General features: G+C 39.1%; 1 protein-coding gene across 1 annotated transcript in view; it reads right to left on the bottom strand.

The window, feature by feature from the left end:
• Positions 1–701: 701 nt before the first annotated feature.
• BASP1 (brain abundant membrane attached signal protein 1) overlaps positions 702–25,883 on the bottom strand; it is a 48,241-nt gene continuing 23,059 nt past the window's right edge. The window contains exon 2 of the mRNA XM_072330229.1: positions 702–2,349. Coding sequence (XP_072186330.1) covers positions 1,606–2,340 — 735 coding nt within the window. The 5' untranslated portion in view covers positions 2,341–2,349 and the 3' untranslated portion in view covers positions 702–1,605. The remainder of the gene's footprint in view (positions 2,350–25,883) is intronic.

The following is a 25,883-nucleotide window of genomic DNA, read 5'->3' as shown; positions in this document are numbered from 1 at the left end:
CAAAAGCTTGCTGGTGGACAGGCTGAAAATGCTGCTTTAACCCATATTGTGAATTCTGCACCTCATCTGTGCCCTGCAAAGACACTGCTCAGAAGAAACTGCACTTATCAGGTATCTGCTGAGTGAAAATTGGGCAAAAAGTAAAACTACTGAAGAATGTTGCTTCTGCTAGGCTAAACTCTGCTGAGCTACACAGTCAATTGTATTTGAAATCAACAGATTCAGCCTCTTTTGACAGCTGCATTTCATCTCCTCCACAATGGCAATGGGAAATAGAAAAAACTGTATCAACACTGGGAATATGTTAATTGGACTAGGATTAAATGCAATTGCCTTGTCTTAAGAGATCAGGTTATCAAATCCACTGTCTTACTTACAGTTAAAACCCAGCCAGCATGCCTCTGGCTCTTTGAAACAGCAAGAGTGCTTTTTGGATGTTAAGTAGGAATGAGGCATTTCAACCCTGCCTGGAATGAAACACACATGAGAGGTACTGTCCACCTGCCACTTCCAGCCTCATCTGTGAATGCTTGTGGCTGCTGAAGCAGGAGTATATGGCAGCATGATTCTAAGATTGCGAGGCTGACAATACTTTGTTTGGGAGAGTCAGCAGCCCCAGATGTAATGTTTCTGCTCTGGATGTAAATATTTCCTATGCCAAATTCCTAATGTGAAAGTGGAGATTTAATCAGTCTTTACGCTTTTATATTTTTTAAATTATTTAACTTTTATTACTGTTGCACCATTTATACAATTACATATAATTTCAATGCATCCATTGTACATTTTGTTTTTTTCATTTGTTTTCCAATGAGTGTGTGTTGGTGTCTGTGACACAGAATGGAAGAGAAACTGGAACTGCAATGAACGCAGACTTTTCATTTCCACTGACCAATAAACAGAACTACAGGTGCACCCAACCACGGACATGCATTAACTCGTCATGAGAAATCTAGGAAGGCTAAGTAGGATGAGAATGCTTTTTACTCCCAAAAAATATTTGGAGAGGAAGAATTGGAGGATTGGCATTGAGAAATATGTGGACAGCTAAGTGGGTTTTGTCTGAAAGTTGGCATTCATCCACTGCATAAAAAAAATATCAAAATAAGAAAGGCTGTAAATAAAAAAACCACAGAAAATACTGCTTTCATAAAGATCTGATTGCCTTGGCACAAACCCAGTGGGCAGAATCAAACGCATCACTCCCAAACCCCATTACAGAACAAAAAGAAGATTTTGATACATTGGTGGAGTGCATTTACAGCAGTTCAGATACAAAAGATGTGCTGTACTTTCAGACATCCATCTATTTTACTTTTTTCTTTTTCTTTTTCTTTTTCTTTTTTTTTTAATCCAGGACTTGTGTCAAGTTGGCAGAAAGTATATTAGATATTTCCCCACAAAAATACTATTTGGATTCTCCCCCCTCCCTCCCTCCCAACTTGATGGGACATCCTTTTCATTTTTATTTTTTTTTTCCTTTTTTTCCTTCTCTTTCTGGGCAATACTTTTTGTTATTTCAGATCTGAAACGAGTTAGTATAGCTGAAAAAATAAAAAAAAGACACAGGTTGTTTTAAGTGGTTGTTTCAACAGGCTGTCCAATTTAATCTTGCACTGCTATGGTTTGATCCGAATTAGTCGCTGGGGCTTCAGAAGGTTTCGCTTCCTCTGGCGGGGCTGACGGGTCCGAGGCCTTGGCAGTGGAACTAGGTGCTGCTGTAGCTGCTACGGTCTCCTTGGAAGAAGGTGCAGCCTCGCTGCTGCTAGGTTTTGAGTCTGAAGCTGGGGCCACTTCGCTTTTAGTTTCTTGGGCTGCAGGCGTTGCGGGAGCCTCAGTCTTTTTGGCTTCCCCGTCCTCTTTGCTCTTGTCATCTGCTTTGCTGGGAGCTGTGGCTTCTGAAGGCTGGGAAGCTTTTGCATCACTGCTAGGCTCAGAAGTTTTGGGTGCTTCGCTACTGGCAGCAGGAGCAGAGGCTGCAGCTGGCTCCTCTTGCTTGGGTGCCTGTTCATTGTTCTTCTGTGGCTCTACTTTTGCATCGACAACAGCCTCTGACTTCTCTGGTTCTGCTTTCTGGGCTTCTTCTTGGGTCACTGTTTTCTCTTTCTCCCCTTCTTTTTCTTCTGTCTTATTGGCAGCAACCTGAGCATCCTTCTCAACCTTCTCCTCTTTGTTGTTCTCCTTCACTTCTGTGGTCTCTGTGGTTTGCTGGGCATCCTCAGCCTCCTTTGGAGTCTCCTCTTCCTCAGTTGCTGCTCCTTCAGCCTTCTTGTCTTTATCTTTAGCTTTTTCATCATTGACACTGTACCCCTTCTTCTTCTTGCTCAGTTTGCCTCCCATGTTGGAGCTCTGTAACAGAAAAAAGAAAGAGGTGGTTACTCAAATTGTTTATCACCAAGAGAATCAAAAGCTGATCAACTGAGTTACAGTAAAAACAATTCAGTCTCCTAAAATGGGGTCTACAACCATTGGCTTAGCTGCTAGCAGCCAAGCACACCCAACGTGATCAGCATCACTGCCACCAGGCTGCCATCTGACACAGCCCCACAGCACTGCCATCCCAGGACTATTGCCACATCTCTTATGGACAGTCCTGCTCCAAGACTGTCAAGAGAAAGGCATCACACACACCGAGGACCTCATCCGCATCATGCCTCATGGTCAGAAACAGTGGAATGGATACAGACCAGAAATGCTGAGCACAGACTACATACAGCAAGATGTAGTCTTGCTGCCCCTCCGCAAGGCAGCTACAGTAATATGACTGCTTCTGAATGATGTATAATGCATGATATCACGCAATAAAAAGTAGAGAGGAAAAAGAGAGGTGCATGCTTTGACCCATATTTTCAAGCACCAGAAGTGATCAGGTGTGCAGTTCAGCTGATTAATGGAGCTGATATGGTTACAATCGTTGAGCATGTGTAACAATATCGGTATTTATATACCCTATGTGTGGGAGTCTTCACTAAGAATATTTTTAAATCTTCCATAGTTCCTGGAAGCAAATTGAATCTATTAAAACAGGAAATGCCTTCCGATATGTTGCTTCCCTCATGGACTTGAAAATCCCTAGGATTGCCTAAAAAGACAGCCTCTATGTTCTAAAACAAAGGTGTTGTTCATCCTCAGCAAAAGGTTAACAAAACCATAATTTCCTTGTTTCATGCTATTTGAAAACAATTGAAAAGGAAATTTTTTCACAATACTGCTAAATAAATATGTAAGAGCTTCTCAAATTGGAGATGAATCATTCTCATTTTCTGTTTTTAAAAAGTATCTTATCTTTTTCTCACACTTTACAAAATTGTGAATACAGAAGAGCTCATAGAATGCTATATAGTAAACTATTTTAAATATCAGTAAGAACCAGCTGCTTCTCAGTAGTTTTCCAACAGAGATCTTTCTCAAGAAGAAGAATTTGCCAGTATTGTTGAAGGGTTAGCACACAGCCCTGTAAAGTGGTAATCTAATATTGCTAAAACACTACTTTATTGTCTGAGGTTTTATGGGTAATGCCACTAAAAGGATTAACTTCCACAGAGCTGCAGTTGAGCAACCTAATCTCTACCTTCAAGGCAGAGATACCAGGTCTGACAAGGGGAAGAATATGAATGTTAGTTGTTTTCTAGACTTCTTGGTACTCCAGCTTACTGTCTATGTATAGTTAAAGCCAAAATATTTGAAAGGGCTTTTTTCAAGTCAGAAGGATCAGAAATTTATACTGAATTCATGTGTGTATCCCAATTTGCAATCCCTAATTACATCTATAAGTGTTTCCTAGTGAAGTTTAATTTTATTTGCTGTATCTGCTGTATTTTTCCAGATTTGCTATTCTGTGTGTAGGAACTCACAAAGATTTACATTTTCATACATACACACACACAAATAAATAATAAATAAATAAATAAATAAAGCTTTTAACTGCATATAAAGCTAGGCAGAGAATGCATATGCCTAAGGACCTTTAATAAGCAGAGAAGCATTCATATGAGAAAAGTGCTCCCAACCTATGAACAGAAACATGCGCTGTCTTTGCTCGGAGGTAAGATGCAAAATTGCTGAGTCTCAATTTGCATCACAGCCAGCTGGCTCGAGAGAGCGGAGAAGATGGAGACTATCATTATGCTCTATTAGTAAATATTTACAGTTACAAATGGACTGCCATAACAGAACATAATGGACTTACTTTATAGCAGAACAGATTCAGTCCTTGTGACACCAAATCCTGAATCTCTCTATTTAAAAGCTTTCATCACAACTATAGCAGGCCAACATGCAACCCCCATGGCATAAGGAAGCTCTCCATTACGTTCTCCAGTCAGAGTCCCGTGTATTCCACTATCACACACAGATACTGCTCTGGTCCCTGTCCCACTTTATCCCTGCCTGAAGGACAGCTCTGCATTGTCCAGAGCAGGGTATGTAGAAAGCAGACCTTTGAAAGCATGCAGAAAAACAGCTGTACCTGGAAGAAGCCTAGCACATAAATCGAGGCACTGCAGGGATAACACTGCCTAGTGCCATATGAAGGCTGTATGCCAGTGTCCTTCTTGAAAACATTCACAAGGAGTTATTTTCCTGTCCTAAGTGTACAACACCAGTGTTAGTCTCTTCATCCAAGCCATTCGGCTTTGCTGACAATCAGGTTACTTTGTTGTCTAAGCAGTGGTGGGTTTATGAAAACAGGCATTCAAAGTAAAAGAAGCAGAGAAAGAGAAAAGGACAAAGGGAGAAATAAAACTGCCAGAGTGTCATTTATTCAAATAAAACGTAACCTGAAACTGTTTGATATGCTTTTTAACCCCTGGCATTCAGCATTTGCATTGCAACTTGTTAAATGAGTGCTACGAAATGTTTCACAAGTGAAGTGGCAAACTGTACTAAAACATTAAGGCCTCTATGCATACGGTGCTAAGCCTACCCTGCACTACTACCTATACACTAACAGTTGCAAGAGTAAGGACCTCTTTGCTTCTTCTGCCAAAGAGATAAAATCTAACAAAAAGGAGAATGACAGTAGTTAAATAAATGTGAACGACAAGCCTTGAAGAAAGCTTGTCTACAACTACTTACTTTTATAACCTACAGCCAAATATGCCTTCAGTTACTTACACTACCACTGTCCTGTAGTGGTTCTTAGCTCCAGAAGATACCAGCTAAGCACTCTGTAATAAGAATATTCAAAAGGAGGGCTCTCAAAAACGTTGGTGCCAAGCACCATTCCTGCAAAATGGAACAGCTTTGTCTCTTCACTGCTTGACAGAAAAATGTCTAGAGACAATCTAGAAGCTTAGACATAAGAAGCAGCAACATATCAGTTATTTTCAGGGACCTGTGATGAACCAGTTGGCAAATCAGTGTTTCTGAAAATCAAAGTTAACTACCACACTCCAAAGTCATAAAAGACTTCATCTACTTTCCAGTGTGCTTAGTATGCTTTATCTGAAGTGTTCTTCTCAAAGAGGAAGAAACAGACCCAGTGAGCACTACAGAGGATGTCTAAAGAGGAACAAGATTTCTCAAGTTCCTAAGAGCAGCCAGTCATTTTGCTTATCCTGAAGTTTCCATTCTCCTCTAGAATGCAAGAAGAGAATGGAGAGCTGGCATGGCTAGCTCACTCACTGTAGAGAAGAAATAATCTGGCAGTATTTGCATTACGAAATATCATGTCTACAGCTCACCTAGAGCATGTTAAGTACTTTGAAAAAAGAATGTTTGTGATAATCAGGATTTCATGGGATAAAAAATGTTAACAAAAGAGTTAATGTCCATAAGTCCATAATATAGAAGTAAGAAGAATTCACAGAAGACTGTTTGAAGACTGAGGTGAAGACTGAGGATAGCAATAGGTCCCTGGAACAGAGGAAGCATGTACTTACACAGTTTGGGAAAGAAAATATTATTTCCAAGTTCTATATTTCAGTTTTTCTTCTCTAATGGTCAAGTTCCTATAATTAACCCCTTTTCCTCTCTCTTCTGTCAGTAACGATTTGTCAGGCCAATTAGTTAGTTTTCTTAAGTGTATATAACTTTCTAAAAGTTTCACTTAGCAAACACTTTCACATCCTATGAAAGGGTCTGGCTCTCACAAGAATGGACAAGCGCGGAATTCCTGTTATCCCTACCCTCAATACAGAAAACAGTGCATCACAAAAGGATGAAAAACACAGATGAGCACCTTCACATTACCGTCATCTGACTTCCAAAGCTAAATTTCTAAAGCTCCTGTTCAACTTCATGTGGAGCGTGAGGAGCTCAGTCCACCTCCAAGAACACAAAGTTCAGGATGGTAATAGATACCTTCTGAAATAATGCTGCCCAAAGTGTGATGAAGGCCCTTGCAATGGGTTGGTCCAAAACAATGCCTGGAGCAAGCCAATTCCCAGGCACAAGCTATCTCACCTCAGCAGAACAAAGTAGCAGTAAAATGCACATTCCTTCCAAAGCAGGATAACAACACACCAAATCAAAGGAAATGCAGATCCCAGAAGCTGCCTTAGCTCCAGTTGCTCAAAGTAAGTTACAAAGAAAAAATCTTGAAGAAAACTTTGCATCTCTACACTTCACTGATTATCTTTACATCTCTGTTTTGAAAAGTGAGTGGAAATTTTCATACAAGCGTATACATAGGAACTTAGGGGAAAAAAAGGGATTTCCAAACATAATTTTCAAAAGATTTTCTGAAACTTTTTGTTGAAGAAAAAGAAGAACTTACTATTTCTTAAGATATGAAGTACAATTTCATGCTTCCCCTTACATGTACACAAATGCTCCTATCTCACCAACCCCAACAGTTTACCAGGTTAATTTTAGAAGATGACTATAGCAACCTCCTCTATAGAATTTGGTTCTAGCTCTGTCTTTTAGCCACAAAGACCTGCTTCTCTGTTGTATCTCAGTTACCCTCACACATCTTCCTTTTCCTCTGCTATTATATGGAATTAACAGAGCAGAAATGCTAGGTCTCAGTCAGGTTCAAGCCTCATCACACTTCAGTAGCAGTGACTTTTTCCTCTCCTCTCCTCTCCTCTCCTCTCCTCTCCTCTCCTCTCCTCTCCTCTCCTCTCCTCTCCTCTCCTCTCCTCTCCTCTTCTCTCCTCTCCTCTCCTTTCACCTCCCATATTCTAGTAAAGGGATAGGAACAATCTCATGGTCAAGCAGGTTGTGGTGCTGGGAGTCAATGGGAAGCAGGACCCCGACCATCTCTCATGTGGAGACCTATCTATCTCAGGGGTTATATAGCTGGCAACTCCAGGGGCTGGGCAGCTGATGCAATGCCTCATCTGCAGCTTTGTGATGGCAGCTGCATGTATCTGAACATAACAAAATGTTGGTTCATTAGATGTCTTTGAATTTCTGGTTGTTTCAAGCTGAATCCTTAAAACTTAACAGTTCAGTCTGTTTGTTGTATTTATTGCTGGCCAGTTCTAGTTTTATTATTGTCCAGTTCTCTTTAATTTGCAGCCAGTAGAAGACCTCTAAGAAGTCTAAGGGTCCAATTTGATTAATTTCTTTCTTTATTTAAAGAGGAACTTTTATTTTCTGGTTATTTTAAAAGTCCTGTGGACACATGCTACACAAAAATGGGAATTACACTGTACTTTTTTCATATAACCCATTTGTCACTAACACATGCAAATGATGACAATTTATAATAGATTGCCATTATGAGAGTTATAAAAATTTAAACATACTGCAAGCAGATATGAAATTGTGTCTGGCTATCTAGCAATTCATAATTGAGTAACTGGCTCATTTGAGAAGTATAATGAGTTATCATAAAAGTTAATGAACACGTGATAATTATTTTGAAAAGAAATTAAAAATTCATACCTGAGAACGACTAAGATCCAAGTGAAATACTTAAGCTCTGAGGTATGTATTAATTCATAGGTAAGGAATCTATCAGCATGTTTATCACAGGCAAAGTCTTTGCTGAAATTATCAACTCATATTACCATCAACCTCATACCACAAGTACTCCACATGCACAATTCATCCTTGCCATTTAGCTAGGCAGAATTCCTAAGTAAAAATAAAAGGCATCCATTATTTGATCAAGAAACAGTGAAGATTTTTTGGGCTACAGTGATAGCAGCTATCAAAAGCTTCAGACTTTGTACTCCTCACTTGGAGAACTGTTCAGCTGAGACCAATGGAACAGAGCGATGGAAGGTCCACCACACAGTCTGGCTTGTCAGACACCAGCACTACTTTATCTTTAGGAGCTTTTGCAGAAATACACTCACCAAGGTGCTGTATTAACTAATCTTTACGCATGTAATCCTCCACTAAAGCCATTCTTGTGCAGTGCTGAACTGTGCACTGTATGAGGGCATGCTGCAGAGCTGTTCTGTAGGAGCAGCCTCCTGAATGCAGTAAGTACACTTCATTTCTTTAGACTGTTACACCCCTTAGCTTCTCTGGCTGTAAAGCCACCTAAAACACGTGAGCAGAACTTGGACTAGTGTGCCGTGCCTTCTCTATTCCATAAGCAGCATAGAAATGGTGCCCTACTGTGTGCAAACTCCCACTCACCCCAGGCGAGGCTGTGCTTTGCAAGCAGAGATCATATCTTCTATCAGATAGGCTAATACAGATAGAAATAGCATTACTCCAATTCACCTTAGGCCACTGTCCAATGAGTTTTAGAGCTAGCATTATTTGATACTTGTCTATTGCAGATTTCAAATCAGAACCACAGTGGTTTTGCCACCTCTTTTTTTCAGTGAGCCAACACAACACTGCCTTGCCCAGTGGCATAGATAGAATTGTCAGTGACTCTAGTTTCATCTCTGGCAGCTCTTCCAAGGCTGTTATGCACTGTTTGTACAAAAGTAGAAGTCATATTAAAAACTGACCTGCACAGAGGAAGTGTAAAGTAAAGGGTGATGTAGGTGTTTTGCAGCCTTGCATTCAGACTGTTCAGTGTTTAATTTTCCTAATCTCTCCCATTCAGTATATCAGCCATCCTACAGGCTGGAGTCCTACCTCATCTTCAAAGCATTTCTCTTCAGATTACCTGCATATATTCTTCCCGTCAAGCAATAAAAACAGCATACAGACATGTTCATGCAGATACAAACATGCAGCCAAAAGTCAGCCTGCCCCAGATCAAGATCCTAATCACAGTATTGTTGGGCACATGGTTAGAAGGGGGAACTCTGTGGTAAACACCTGTTTTGCAAAGACTGGGACTAAATATACAAAAATAAAAACCCTTCTGTAGAAGTAGTTTGTGGTCTTCAAAACTAACTTGACCTAATAGCCGAAAACATAACTCTGTGCCTTTTTATGGTCCATTTTGAGTTGTAACATCACCTTGCTTTTTGTGTGTGTGACTCCCCAAAAAGCATTTAAAAATAAAAAATTTACATTAGCCAAAGCTTTCTAATGTGCGCCCTAGAATTAAGTTCCTAAATAGGAAATAATGCAAATTTCAGAGGTGCTCATTACCCGCATCTTTTATAACTGTTCAATCCCCAAAAGTACTTGCGGCAGAGGGAGAGGTGAGATTCCTTACATATCATTCCAATTATGGTGAGCCACTTTTTGTCTCCTTCAAATACTTTAGACACCATCAACACACCTAACTACAAAAACATGCAAGGTGATAAAATCATACGTAACAGAACAATTTCCTTCTAATTTAGAATTTACTCAGATTTTGTCCCTCCAGCACTGTCTCTGTCACCAGTCTTCAACCACAAGCATATTGCAAAGGCTTGCAGACCCCTGAGCCATTTTGAGTGCTTACAAAAGAGCTACTCCAAAATTGCAACAGTCAGATGCTAGTAAGCAATGAAAATATACTCCTCCTCTGCTCAACAATATTGGTGAAGAATAGCAGTTCAAAGTCATCCATTCTGTCAGGACTGTACAGTGGGAAAAGGATTTTTTTTTAAGTATAGCATCTATCATCTATATTTTTCTTTCCCATCTCTAGGCTGGTCTCTGAAAACAGCACTGGGTATATGCCCCAGCTATAAGGAAACATCCTGCAACTGGAATTATAATTCTTAACAGATACAGCTGACCAGAGATGGGTCATTAAAAACTTCAGGACATATATTTTCCTTCTTACATTTGCATAATAGCCTTACTTCAGGTAGTGAGTGGTGAGTAAAACCATATTTATAATCATGAACTAAATCTTATTGTATCTGTGGCAGCAGCATGCCATGGCAGCCCAAAGGGCCAACCATACCCTGGGGTGCACCAGGCCCAGCACTGCCAGCAGGGAGTGGGGAAGGCTGTCCCCTCTGCTCTGTGCTTTGCAGTTTCACCTCCAGCACTGCATGCAAGTTGGGTACCACAGTATAGGAAGGACGTAAAACTGTGTGAGAGTGTCCAAATGAGGGCTATGAAAATGGGGAAGGATTTCATGGAGTGCTTAGACAGTGCCCTCAGATACAGGGTTTGGATTTTGGGTGGTGCTGTGTGTTGCCAGGGTTGCAACTCCATGATCCTTGAGTGTCCTTTCCAACTCAAGATATTCTATGACTCTATGATTCTATGAGTTTCGGGTTTCTTTACCTTTTAAAACACAAGCAGCCACTCCTAACTGCAGCACATGAACCCCCATCACAACACAGAGCAGAGGAGCAGGGAGCCAAGTTCAGCCACCACCCAATCAGTGCAGCACTCTGCTGCAATGCCTTGGTGTTCATGAGAGCACTACAAGCCCTTCCTTACAAAACACACAGTGTAGAGTTTACTCGACAAAACAGAACATTAGGAATTTAAATGAAATATTTATTCCATTACTTAAGTATTCAAGTATTGTAATGTCTAGGACCGAGCTAACACATTCCTTATCCTCTTCTGTAAGTATCAGCTTGATAGTAAGCTGCACCACTAGCTTTTCTCCATTTTCTTCCAAAAGAAACAATTGCAGATACACACAGTACTCCAGCAGATACCACAGCTTTAGGCTCAGACACTGAAAGAAGTTGCTTGATTTAACAAAAGCACCCACAGTTCTTTTCTTCCAAATGTGAGTCAGAGAAGATGTGGATGCATGGGGTGGTAGCAGTGTTCCAGCCTTCCTGCTAACCTTGGCCTTGAACACCACAATGGCATTCCTCAGAAATGAAGGTTCATGGATGAATTGAGGAATTACACCCATTTCATCCTCCAATTATTTCACAACTGCTAATGACAAATTAGTCACTGAAACAATGTTCTGAACATACCCACATGTTTAACATTGCACTAGAAAGCTGAATGCACATGTGGCTGTGGAACAGAGCTACACAGCAGGCCTTTCTGGTAGAAACTAACCATCTGGAGGTGGTCAGCACAACACCTGCTTTCACCCTCAGCAGCACTTAGAGGGGATTTTACCCTGACTTCCTGAAGTCAGTGTTAGAGCTGCCTGAAGAGCTGCCACATTTCCCCCTGCAGTAACAATTTTTGCCTTTTCATCCTGTGTATGAAATTTCATTTTGAGTGAAAACTTCAGTACTGATGTCAATGTACACAAGTCCAGTCATGTTTCACAAAGGATTAAAACTACCTGTAATTAAACTCTGCAAGACTTTGAGCGGAAGTACAAGTATTCTTCATGCTGTTAAGAAAAACCTCTTCTTTATGAACACAGTATCAATGTCAGCACCATATCAGCTCTCAGCTTCTCACAGCTCTGTCATAATAATGAAGACGTGCTCAAAAGAAATGGGAGAAATGCAAACTAGCATGCTTAGCATTCTGGAAGAACTTTTGCATTCATATACCTGGATATTCTTCTGTGCCGTCTACATTTTCTACCTTGCTGTAGCTCTACTAAGCAGTTTGTCATTTCAGTCACTCTCATTTCCTGGTTCTCACATCACACTTGTACAATACATACATACATACATATATATATATATATATATATATATATATATATATATATATTCAACAACATACTCACAATACAAATGAAAATCTTATGTTCCAAACTTTATTTTGATTATATTTAGAATGCATGTTTATGCTGAATTTTACCCTTTTTAGTCTTTTTTCTTCTTTTCTTTGTTTTTCTTTTTTAATTGAAGCATTGCAATCAAACTACCCAACTTACTGGTTTCACTCTAGTCACTGAAGGAAGATTATCAAAATAATATGGAATGTGCATACAACAATCACTGGCAAGCAAAGAATATCAAGCATCTGATTTCTGTTTTTTTTTTCTTGCAAATGTCTCTCTCCATCATTTTCACCACTACTAACTTGCATTCCTCTAATGGCTGTTCAAAATAACAGGATGCCTTAAGCAATCTTTTTATTAAGACTAGCAATGCTTCAACATTCAAACAAACCTTCAGAAGCTAGAGTTGCATTTCTTGAAACAGATGAAGAACCGTAGGTATATATCAGCAAACTGTCCTGTGGAGCCTATTACACCCCTATGATACCACGTTTTGCTATAAGTTGTATGTGTTTAGAGAGTGCCATAGATGACGCTGAGAAAAGAGTTTACTTTTAACTTTCAGTGGCACAAGCTGACACAGGGCAATGCAGAATCAAAATACTGTCTATTAGAGAGCTTTGTCTTGTGTCTCAACATGACAACAGTTTACTTTGAGGAATCCACTTGGAAAACATAAACTGTATCTTAGAATGCCATTATAATAGCTAAGTCAGGATACAGGCCGTACCATGTCATGTGTTAGGCTGTTGGACATGTCAGCTTGTATTTGAGACTCCAGATGTAGGTTGATTGCCTGGGTTTCTTTCTGACCTTTTCTTTGGCTTGGTTTTGGTTCAGTTTATTCAGGGATAGCAAATCAGCTCTATGAGAAGGAAGGCTGCATAAGATTGAGGGCTAGCAAGGTTCTCTGGCAACATTTAAAGTCAGTAGCTAGTTCAATCCCTGAATTGCACTAAGGGATTTATGTTCAAACCAAGCAAGACAGAAACCCAATTTAATAATTACTCAGCCAGAATCTTCCCAAGCTAGTGGCTATAGTAAAAAAGAGAAGAAAATGCAGTGCAGAAAGAATCAAAGGAAAACCAGAAATCATGAAAACTGTTCAGGTGTATATTTCCTCCAAATAAAACAGCTCGTATTTATTTTGCATTTAAATACCAGTAGGAAATCTGACCATCTTAGAGATATCAAATTTAAACTACAAAATGAAAACAAAACAAAAATAGCTTTTTAGGGATAATTGTAGAGTTGGATGTAGTTCCTTCCTCTTTCTCTTTGTCATCTGAGCACTGACTTGCATTTTATGACTACAGATGTAATTAATAAATTAATAAATTAATGTGGCCACATTTCAATTTTTTCCGTTCAGAATTGATCTAGATTATATTACTCCTGAAGTGGGCTAGCTCTCCATCAATGCTGTATGTATGTAACGTTCCAATTTATAGCTTTGGTCCACTCAGACCATGTAATAGAAAAGAGCTTACCTTTGAAGGCCCACATGCTGTACAGAAAATTGTGGAGAGTTCTGAGGGTCTCTCCTTCACTTTGAGGAGTTTTCTGTTCATGGCTACTTGAAAATTATCTATTCTAACCAAAGAAGGCAAGCAAACAGTACAAAATATAACTAATCTACTTCATGATTAAAATGAGAAAAGTTTTTCAACGCAATGAAGACATGAAAAAAGATTGGGTTTCATTTTTCAAGACAGAGTTGTAAATACCATTCAAACACTTCCATTAGCACTTTCATTGCTAAAAAACATTTCATTAGCAGCTCATGATTTAAAAACGCACCAGGTCCCATTTTGCTGCTCCCATACTGGCACATACATGGAATCCACCTGTGTCCCAGAAAGTCTAAGTTCTAAACAGTATGACTGGATACCAGGACATTTTAATGTCATTAGCAGCACACAGTTGCCAAGACTCCCCAAAATAACTGTCTTTTCTAAAGGTTTTTCACATCAGTTCTCCTGGCTGACAATGTAGCAATAGTCAGACTGAGCAGCCCATCATTCTGTTTTTTTATTTCTCCCACTAGAAGCTTAGGTAGTGGTACAGAATCCCTGTGTCTCATTGAGGAACAGGAACCCAGTGAGTCCCTCTGCCCTGCTATCTCAGCTCTGGCTACCAGGGTTTTTGCAATTCATTTGCTAAGGGCGGGGTGGCAAAAGAGAGCTGTACTTCACGAAGTTTAAGATGTTGGCTGTTACAACCCAAGAGACATTCAGCTCTGCAGAAACTATGCACAGTTTGCACACTGCAGTTTTCTGGGTAATCCCCTCACATGCACAAGGCAAGTATTAAATTCACCTGTCCCAAACCAGAACAATGATTCAAGTGCATAAAAGTCTCATATTCATACTTTAAAACATTAATCTCATAGGTCTGTACTACAGAAAATGCTAAGTGAGGTAATATAAAGAAACACGTATCAAGAAACGTGACTGGTTTTAACGGTACTTGTAACTCGAAATCTTCACTTAAGTCTCTGAGATGTCACAACCTTTGACTGTGATATTTCTTCTATTTCCGAATCATGAGTAAGTGGTAAACAATACCACAGTACAGTGTCTTCTGTTATTTATTCTTAAACAGAATTAATTTTTTATTTTTTATTTATTTTATTTTTTTTTCCATAAAGAGCCGATTTCACTGCCCACTTTCAGTTCAGCAATTCTTCATTACCAGGGAACAAGGCTTCTATTTAATTACTCATTAGCTTCAGGAAAGGAAAGATTAAAAAAAAAAAAAATTTTTTTTTTAAAAAATTCTTTTCAAAGTCTCAATTAATAACCCCTCAAATTTCTATGTGAATATATGAGAGTAAAAATAGGGGTCCTTTTATTCTGGTTGCTAGTAAGTGCAAAGATCCTTCATGTCACACGCTCATCTTGAAAAATCCGACATGAGACACTTCATTAAAATATAAAAATCAAATAGTGAAAGAATTATTCTCTTTCTTTAACAGAAACTTAGAGAAATTATGGAAAACTACCATCATACCATTACATTTTGTCATAGCCTGCCATTCACACTTATTTTGTATGTGAGGCCTATCTCAGCTCTGCTTTTTCCTTTAAGTCTAAAGAACCAGCCTCACCTTCCAGTCATCCCTAAAATTACACCATGTTCCTGTGGGACACAGGAACCTTTTTAAGATAAAGTGTACCATCCTTCAACAGTGAGACAAAATCTCACTTGCAGCAAGCTCCTGGCAGCTGTCACAGCACAGATCTCAGCATGGTAAAATGGCAGATGAGCTCCTACCTTCCAAAACCTAAATGTAGACAAGTATTACTGAAATAAAAATGTAATGCAGTACAAAATCATAAGAATATCTCCCTCTTTCTGTTTTCTGGGGTCCCCAGCAACTTGGAAATAGAGAAGGCATGAGCTCAGAACCTACTCCCATCTCTTCCAGCTGCTGCTGGAAATTGCGCTCATCTGAACCTAACTTTCTCTTTTAGAATATTGGTAAAATCACTTTTCTTTCTCAGGAAAGTTCTGGCTGCTCCCAGAAGGTGTTGTGAAGAGTCAAAGAGAATTTTCCATGTTTTAAAACACTGACTCTTTTTAACATGACTTCTTCACCCTGAATCTCTTCATTAGGGAAGGTTGTTCTACATACTGGCATTGTACTAAATTACTATCTCTGAAACATATTAGAATATTGTAATGAACAACTTAACTCATCAGATTTTATGGTTCTGTGTTACTATAGTATAGGGATGTAAAGCATCTCTGAACATTTTCAAGTATAACTGAAAGTTCCTCCTGGAATCAAGCTCCTTTGCAATTATGCCTCTAGGCTGAGAACATCTGTACATGGACGCTTTGATTTATAGTTCCCAATGCATACATTTCGGTCAGTTTTGGTTCACATGTTGAGAAGGATTTTTTGCTCAAGCTAAGAAAGCTTAGGTGTATCCAGCTGGATAAAGATGAAGCTTCTGCTTGGCAGCCATTTTAGAACTTTATTTAAAACAGATGTAAGAAAATAATTTTGCTTAAATAGAACATTTTGAATGCCTGAAAAACTACAGCAAATCCCTTTGAACACGCTGGTACTAAGTTTTCAGGCACTGAGCTGAGACATCATAGCTAGTACTGCATTTTTTATATACTTACTTATAGACTTACTAATTGTCTTTGTTAAAAGGGCCTTCCTTTTTGGAACAATCACTTAAATATGAACAGATGTAAGAGGAAGCTCTAAACTGGTTCACTAACTTTCCAAGACCTTTTTAAAGGCTGTGAAAGTTTGAAAATTCTGAGTTATATTTGTTACACATTGCAGAAGCTGCATTTCCTATATATAGATCTGTGTTTAGCAACCATGTCATTACAACAATGGAAAGTCATGAAAATTAAAAATATTTTCCTTTAAGTTGTGATTAAATATCAAATAGACTTTGCATCACAGACCTGCTGAATGTTGTGGTACTCAGTAGGGCAGGAAACAGAAGGTTCTTCTGCTGGATTTGGGAATTTGAAGGATGACAAATTTGTGTAAATTGGCTTCCAAACCTTTAAGTGTCTACTCAACCAAACCTGTATTCAGGAGTTTCAGAAGCCTTCTAAGATGAGACCAAGAGCACAAAGTAAATAAATAATACCAGTGAGAATGAAGAATGCTCATGGAGGTCTCAGTTCTTTGCATCTGCACCAAGGGGCAAGTGACTACCAAGGATCATCGTGGGTCCTTTGATTGAGAGGTCTTATTTCATTAACTGCTTTCATTATCACTTTTGTCAGAGGCCAGTTAGTTAGAAAAAAATATCAGGTTTGCAAAACATCCTTGAGGTCTGTGGCTGAGAAAGAAGTGAGGTCCAAGAAATTAAATCATATGAGATCATTGCCACACAATTTTCAGTTTCAAGTGAACTCATTTTATATGAATTCTCATTTTCATAAGTTGTCTACTCACACTTTAATCATGAACTCAGAGTGTTTGGATTTATTTAAAGCACCACTGCTAGAATTTATTACAAAAATAATCTGTCCTTCCATTTTTGAATCCTCATTTTAGTGAGAAAAGCCCTGAAAAAGACCCAAACAGTATACATGTTTTTATCTCCTGGCTTCTTAAAACATCACTGACTTTAGATGAATAAGGTTAGGAAAACAGAATGTTTGCAAGGAGTAAAAACTATCTGAAATATTCTTTAAAAACTGAATGCCAATTTATTTTATGCATTGTTGATGTATTCAGAATAATGAGTGTTCTTCAAATTTCATTTAGTATTTGTTTAAAAATTTCTCTTTAGCATGCTATAGTTTGAAAAGTTAACCTTGCACATTCAGTAGGTAAGAAGCCACCATTAGTTACTAACCTGACAAAGTACCCTACAGTGTTGCCATACAGAGATCAGAAGAGCTGTGGATGGGAGAGACAAGAACCGAGTCTCTTGTAATCAGTATGTCACCAGTGGGAGCTGAGAGTCAGCATCACTACTAGTAAAGAGCTGCTCCCAGCATTTTTCCATAGAAAACTCATGGAGAATCCAAAATTATCTTTTAGAACAAAATGCCAAGAGTAATTTTGTTTAAATAGGAAAGATATTTGAAAAATCTTGATGGATTTTTATTTTTTGTTTTTATGTTAAGAAGGTTGCCCACAGGCTTGCCATAGTGCATCACTGCGTGATCTGTGCCATTAGCTCTTCATCTACTGAGTTTCTGGAGTGTTTTCCCATAAATTCTTTTGCTCATTTGCAATTAACTGATATTTTGGGTGCTCTGAGTGATTTTCCAGCTGGAGCACTATAACAATCGTTTGATTTTATTTATGTTATTTATAGCGTTGAACAGATCCACAAATGAAAGCCTCAGAATTTGAAACTGACTGCCTGTTAGACCATTTCTACTGTTTCTCCTAGATATTTGTTTCAATCTTGTTCCTATTTTTAGTGATTAGCAAACAACTATTTGCTATCATGCTTGATTAGAACAACAGTAGTCCTAAAATTTGTTCAGAATAATTTGGAGATATTATCTGTTGCATTCAGTAATACAAAAATAACTTGATGTTTAATTGCAATATTACTGAAGAGACAGGAGTTTCCTCGACTCTATTTAAGTACCAATTTTTATTTTCATGTGTGACATTGTCAAAATTCAGCTAACGTTTTTCCTTCTGATTTTTCCTTTGTGGATAATTACAAAAAGCAGTGCTAAGCCAGAAATCAGTCTTTACAAAATGCCACCAGCACTAAGCATAATTTTGCAGTTTCACTCCGAGAACTACAGAGTAACACTTAAAAATGCTCAGCAAAAGTTGATCTTCAGCATCTGCCTCTAATTCTATATTTTCAAATGAGTAGTAAGTACTAGATTTTGTACTTAGAAGAGTGAAGTTTAGCTGGGACTTTCATCTGCAACTCCAGCATTTGCCAATACAATCCCCTTCCAATAAGAAAAATAGAGAGTTTGCTACCATTACAAATGAGGTTAGCAGTTGGATCAAAGAATGCTGAACCAGGATTTGTTGAACCTCCTATTTAACATTTTTTTCTTCAAAAATCATGCGTTTCATATGCAGCCCAACTGTATGACATCTACGGTTATTCTATTATAATCCTTAGTCACCAGAAATACACTCATTTTACCAAGCAGCAGATAGAATACATTAATGACAGTGGTAGACCTGGATGCATATCAAGGTCGAATGGTCAGGGGAAAGAAGTTGTACAGTTGTAAACAGCTACTTGCCTATACAGACTGAGAGCAATTAACTCTGCTTAGCTGAGCATCACCTTCCTCAGATTACTATAACAACCTTTAAATATTATTTAGAAGGTTCTTGAAAGCATATTTTTATATATTTTATATTCACAAGGCACAACAGCACTGCCCCTCTGTAAATCTCTGAGGTTTACAGCCTCCCAGCCTCCCCATAATGAATACCTCAGCACAATACTATGGAGCAGAATGCACCACTGGGCTCACAGAGATTCACTGCATGTGATTAAGGGTATGGAAAAAAAGTCTTATTACTCAGCCACAAAACATGCAACAATTATTTAGATATTTGATTACAGCAGGATAAAATTACAACTTGACTTCCAATCAGCACTTTGTAAATCAACCTCAGACTAATGCCTAAGAAAGTATCAAGCACTGTCTTTCCTCATATGCTGTTATCAAGCGGTTGACAGTTCTGATAATAAATAGTCAGGACAAGGGAGCAAAAGAAGAGTGACTTTGAGCACATAAACTTTCTTGTGCTAAGAAAACAGATGTTAGACCAGGAAACAAAGTCTAGAGTCTGTTAAGAGGTAATGAGATCTCAGAAAAGAGTGTTCTTCCTATTTCTTATTTACTACTGGAAAGGCACACGCATACACATGCACACATATACACACACATGCAGGCACACACAAAAGAAAGAGAAATGTCATTCTGCATTCCTTACATTACCTGCCATTCCCATTCAGGTATTTCTTTAGCCTGCTTATCTGTGCCCATTCTCAATGGATGGTTACCCACAGACAATGGGAGAGCATTGCAGAGATGTTGTTTTCCATCCTGCCTGGTAAGATCAGCAACCTTACAGCTCTGAAAGGCTCCGCACTCCATTGCTGATCTTGAAAATTATCATACAGACACCTACAACCCTTACTTTTGCATGATACTGCTGAGAGATGTCTGTGGCACTAGCAGGACCCACTTTTGAGCACAAGTTGGTGCAGTAGGTTCCTGGGGGTGAAAGAGTGGTGGAGAGTCTGCAAACTCAAACTGACTGAGCTGAGCACTATCAGCAGAGTTGCCAAGGAAGGAGCATTTAGAATCTGAGGGCTGAAGTTACTGAAAAAAAGCTAAACACAGATTTAAAGAATTCTAAATACCTAAGTGTGAGGAATTACAGTAATTGAGAAGATGAAAAAATTTAGTGCCATTGTCTATACTGAGCACAGTCTAACAGCAAAAGTGTAATAAGGAATGCCAGGTTACTAAATTGGTCCTTTTGCTTTTTTGATTATTCAAATCTGGTGTAAGCATCTGACAACAGGTAGCTGTCTTTGTAGCCTCAGGATTAGCAGTCATTTTAAGATGCTGTTGATTATTTTTATAGTCAATCTGTAAATGTTAAAAAATGAAAGCTCGTTTATGTCCACCAGTGTTTGGAAGAGAAAGGGAAATGACTAAAGGGTAACTCTTTCCCTTCAGAACATTTCTGAAAAAAGGATGTCTCTCATCTGCTCCTCCTGCATGGCAGATCATTCCCTCCCATTTGGTTTCCACTGTGTTTTACTGTATTCCTTATGGAAGGAACGCTCTTACTGAAATTATTCCAGTGAGCAGGGTAGCATGGATCGTTACAAACAGAAAGTAAGCTATCCTGTTCCAAGCAACTTCAGTACAAGGTCAGCATGGTCCACACTGCTGCTTAGCTGTTTGTCACCATGACAGTACCTCGGCCCAAGCTGTCCTATGCAAGTTGAGTGTATGAAGTGCCCTGTTTTCCTGGCAACAGTTAACATCATTTTCCCTTATCCCCTTGCAGCAAACAAAAGACCTCACAAAAGAATCTAGAGTTTCTAAATGAAAATACACAAAGGGAAGAGGTTTACTTTTTCACTTTGATGGATATGAGGAGAGGGCAGAAAACATAATAAAAGGATATGTTGGAAATCTGTCCTTCTCTTTGTTCAAAACAATTAAGAATATGCTGTCATGAGGCCAGACTTGATCTCTTCATTCATGGGGCCCTTGCAGGCAACAAGTCCTCCCTACCCACTGATGTAAGCCAGGTAATATCTCATGATGCTGAGTGTTGTGCGCAAATGTAAGATGTTCTCCTGGCCTGATAAGAAGTGTGCAACATCAGCAAAATACTGACCAAGCCGCAAAGCAGCACACAAACAACAGAAGTGATCCCCCTTTCAGGCCAGGGCTGGCTTGTACCAAGGGCCCAGTGTCACTGCAGTCAGGTGCAGTCTGAATGAGTGAGATGAGGCCTAAGCTTCAGATGAAATTTAACAGTAAAGTGTACAAAAAAAAAGGTAACATACTTAACTTCTCCTTCATAAATAGCCATTCAGAGTCATTGGGTCAAGTTGTCCTAACAGTCTACATTGGCCACTACATTCAGTGGAAAAGAGGCATAAAATTATTAAAGACCTCTAAAAAATTTACACCTACACTACATCTAGAGTAGTTAGAAAATATGAATGCTAGCTACTCAGCAAATGAAAATGTCTTTTTTCCCCCTTTTTCTATTTTTTTTATTTTTTTTTTTTTCCTTAACAGAGATCTGAAATTAGAGTGATGATCTCTGCCTGTGTAACTACTTTTGTAAATGTTTATATTGCTGGAACTGCATAAACTGCATTTATATGCTGGAACTGATTTCTAGGCATATTTCCTGTGAGATCTGATACTGGACAAACAAGTATAATAAAGCACGCAGTCTTCTGTTCTTCACTGTCACATTTTGCTGTGTGTGCCATTTTGGCTCACACATTACCTTTTATGTATGAGCTGTACTTTCAGTGCCCCTTCATTTTTATGAAACACAGCTGTCAAGGACTCCAGTAACAAAGAGATTCTAAAATACTCCCAGGCTTAGGCATTTTCCTGTCTACTACACTGCTTGCAACACTAGAGTGGTATTGTATGAAACAAGGCTGCCTTAAGAGTATAGCTGCCACCATCCATTGACACAGAATGTTTTAAAACAAGAAAGTAGTAAGAGCCAGAGTTCGAGCATCGCAAGCCCCGTCCAGCTGGATAACATACAAACATCTTACAACTCAGCCTCATTAAAAGAGTTCAGGGAAAGGGCATTGCTGAAAATGAAGAACAAATGTCTTGATTTACAGATCTATGCAGCATTTGCTGTAGTATGTTAAACAAAACCAGAAGTCATTTTTAATCCAGTTTTTTTCATGGAGAAGCTCATAATGATACCCCATCTGTGCTGCTAAGGAGAGACCCAGAAAAGATACACACAGCATCAATCATTTGTGCTACCTTCTACTGAAATATCATATCAGTAAAAGGTAGTGGCAGTGGTACATGGCTGTACAAAAGGCATCTCTGGTTATTTAAGTGAAGATTCTGTCTTCATCCCTCCTTTCTGATCACTAAATATGTACAGACAGGCAGTAGGCAGCCCATGAGATGCTCTCAACAGTATCTGAGCCACTTGAAGTACTGAACGCCACCAAGTTTCAAAGGGTCAAATCCACACTTACAAATGGTTGAAAAGCAGAGAGTACATTTATATTGCCATTGCAAGGACAAATCAGAGCACAGATTTGACCACTTTACCAGTAGAAACAGGCTGGTCCGCAGCAATCGTGCTAGTGGTAGAATAAAGGTTTTTGTTGAGGCACACACAAACCTCTGTGAAAAAGCTCTGCACCATGACAGTTGCTTCTGAACTGTTTCTCCACCCTTTCCAAAGACACCTAAGGCAGTTTTCAGACTGGGCTTTTTTCCCTCTACTATTGCAAAATGCCCCCAAGCACTACAGATCTCACTGAAGAGAAAGCAACCCACTGCCCCACTGTCTGCCACCAGTGGATTGGGTCAAAACAGTTGTGCTTAATTTAAAGGTGTGCTCCTTGTGGTTTGACGTTCCTCTGTTGAGCCAGGAGATGGGCTCATTGATTCTTATGAGCCTCCCTCCAACTTGGGATATTCTATGATTCTGTGATTCTTCACTGTGGAACTTAGAGAGAGAAGCAGCAATTCTTGCTACAGTCACTGCTGGGGGGTCTGAGAAGGCAGCACCATGTGAAACATGAGACTTGGTTTTAAGTCCCTTCCTTGTCTGGCTCAGGGGGAAGAATACAAGAACTCTAATCTGAATGAACACTTTGAACTTTGGATCTCCGGCAGGCTAATCTGTCCTTCAGCAAACATGAACAACACGTGCGAGGCAGCCTTCTCTCTTCCCACAGCCATGGGGTCCCCTGGACAACACACAGATCCAGATGGAAAACTCTGTAAAAACAGATATTTTTCCACAGAGAGACAATGCAATTAAACATAATTTGAAGCAGAACAGCCATCTCTGCTCAGTGCTCTGAGGAGAGGAAGAATAGGAGGAAATCTGCAAAACTGTACAGCAATTTCATAGCTCTCAGGAGAGACCCCCCAGTCTTGCAAGTATGAAAACCAATGGCACCAGTCCAAATATCTTATTCTACCTTGATGCCAACTTGTTATCCATTCTCTGGCAGAGCACTTGAAATCTCATAAGCACACTTTTTCTCTTCCTCTCCCAATGCTTTGAAGATATTAATCTCATTTTTAGTTCCATAACAATTTCTCCAAGTTTGGGCACCATATTAGTTAACTTGCTGCAGCTAAGCAGACAATCAGAATAAGACTCACAGGATTATAAGGATCATGTATCCATGGTGATTTTTAATAAGTCTTATTCACAGTAGAATAGATAGAAGCAAGAAACAGAATCGGGCTTCATGGGTGATTTATTTTAATTCATCTCCTAGGAACTAGGATGTTACTGGCTGCACTTCTAGCCAAAAATGGTAAGCCTGGATCAAATTCTTGAGATTCAAACTCAGCTATATTGTACTCTCACAGAGCAGAATATAAAAAACAAATTTTGCCAATCCTCCAGACAGGAAAGGACAGGGATTTTGAAGTATATGTCAGGATGTCATGTGGAAAGGAGAACTAAGGTTACAGTTTTCATTTTTATCTGTATTGAGTGTATGTTATCTTTAAGTACTTATATGCATACATATAGATATATTTATATGTATATATACATATACGGGTTCTGCTGAGTGTGAACATCCCTTGTCACAAGGTACCTTCTTGGACCAATTACTTAATGTCCTTCATTTCTTGCAGCTAAGAGCTATGTTTTCTGAACATAGCAACACAAGAGTTTCATTGTTTCTGTTCCTTTTACGAAGTGATTTAATCAAGCTTTTTACAACTGCTTTCCATCACCATATCACCTGAGATCCATGTTAAACAAAGCAATCATGCTCACATCATCTATGGGATTCTGCAACTAAGCTGCCACAGCACTGATGTGTCCTGAGCGGTGAAGCTGTTTGTGATGCTAGAGAGGCTACACCACATTCCATTTCCTTTCCTTTGTTTTCTACATTAGTGTTTTACTCAGTGTTCTTGCTCAGTCAAGGAGGAAGAAAGCCTAAGAAAATGGCCATGCACAGAGCTATGACAAAACAGTAGAATCTGATAGAAAGTCTCTAAGAATATAGAGAAAAGCGACCTGTTTTCCTTGGGACCAAGATCTCTGTAGGAGGGAAATGCCATGGTTAGAGCCTTGAAAAAGCTAAGACCAGAAAGGAAATTATGTTAAGACTTCTGAGAAAAGGTCTCTGACAAATAGCACGTCAGGGGTGAAAGGTTTGCATTCCTTCTGCAATGTCGAATAGCTCTGTTCCCATAGCTACTGTATGTTGAGACGGATGATGTAGCTACAGCAACAGAGAGCCAACGTTCATGTTCACTGTAAAATTCCAAAGTTATTACTTACTCCTTCTGTTACCTCCTTCCAAACTTCTAAAAGAGGAAAAAATCATAATAATAATAATCAGTCTGGCTTGTTCTTTGAATGAAATAAAACTGTGCTAAAAGTATTAAAATGAACAGATCAACTGAACAGATGACCAGAGCTAGAGCTTGTTCCCCTGGCATAGACATATTGCTCCATCCCACGTCCTCCCTGTCCACGCTGACTGGGAGCCATTACTGTTTTGCTAAAAAGCAAACTGTTACTGTGCTGCTCGATGGGTGATGTTTAGCAGACTGCAGCTCCTCCAGGTCATGCTGGATTCAAGTGCAGCATCCGTTCATGTGTAAGCCGATTCTCCCATCTGTTATACACGCCTGTTTCTTACCTCCCACCTCCCTCCATGAATACCTCACTGCTACTTTGAAGTAATGCATATACTCAGAAAATCTGCAAATTTTCATGGCAATTATTTGGCACTGCTTAGAAGTGTGCTAGTTCCCTACCTAATTAAAAGGGAAACATTGCATCAAGCACAGAAAACTCCGTCTAGATCACAGAGCATTTTAATCTTCAGCATGTTGTTTGGCATGTAATTGCCAACTGGATAATGTTTGGCAACCCAAGGGCATGTTTTGTTACATGTATATGCTGCTAAACAGGAAAAAAAAAAAAAGAAATGCTTAAAGTTTAACCTACTAGAATGATTTCTGTTTTAATGCCCCAATTCATGTCTCACCAAAAACCAAAAAACAACCACAAAAGAAGTCTCACTTGGGGATTTATGCTGGCCCTTAGGAGCAACAGTCAGTACAAGCCTTGATTTCCTGAAGGCCCAACACAAAAATATGCCCTGCCACTACAGAATCCAAACATGGAGATACCAACAGAAGTCAACACTCTGAGCTCTACTTCCTTTTTTCTTTTTCTCAGTGTCCTACTTAAAACTGCTCATTCTCAAAGCTACATGGATTACTCAAATGGTCAGTCTTCACTTGAACTGTAAAAACATTAAGTAACACCTGCCACTGAAACATGGCTTTCCTGCTCCCCAGAGAATTGCTTTTGCAAGAGGAAAGTTTCACAACACGGCACCAAGCAGAGCGTGTGCACACACCACACACCAGCCAGGGAGAGCAGAAATGGTGCAGGAAATGAAACTAGCGTAACTTAACAAGTTTTCACACATGAAGCTGAATATAGACTCAAGTTAGCTGAAAAGTGGAAGCAAAGTAGAGTTGATGTGGTTCATGCAATTCAGGAAGAGTGAGAAGAGCTCAGGTTGATATTTCATGTGTATTAAAATAACCACGGCAAATTTGAAAATCACCTATTTTTTATAAAAAAAAAATAATAAAAATAAAATCAGCCTCGGCTCTGGGCAATCTAATAAAAACACTCTTAAAAATCATCATTAACCTTGGTGTTGCACTGCCTCTGAAGTACTGCTGCAGAATGTATTTAAGCACCTGAGGTAATCCATCAGGTTGC

Source organism: Excalfactoria chinensis, chromosome 2, assembly GCF_039878825.1.
Source record: "Excalfactoria chinensis isolate bCotChi1 chromosome 2, bCotChi1.hap2, whole genome shotgun sequence".
Taxonomy (NCBI): domain Eukaryota; kingdom Metazoa; phylum Chordata; class Aves; order Galliformes; family Phasianidae; genus Excalfactoria; species Excalfactoria chinensis.
This window is presented reverse-complemented; position numbering and strand designations above follow the sequence as displayed.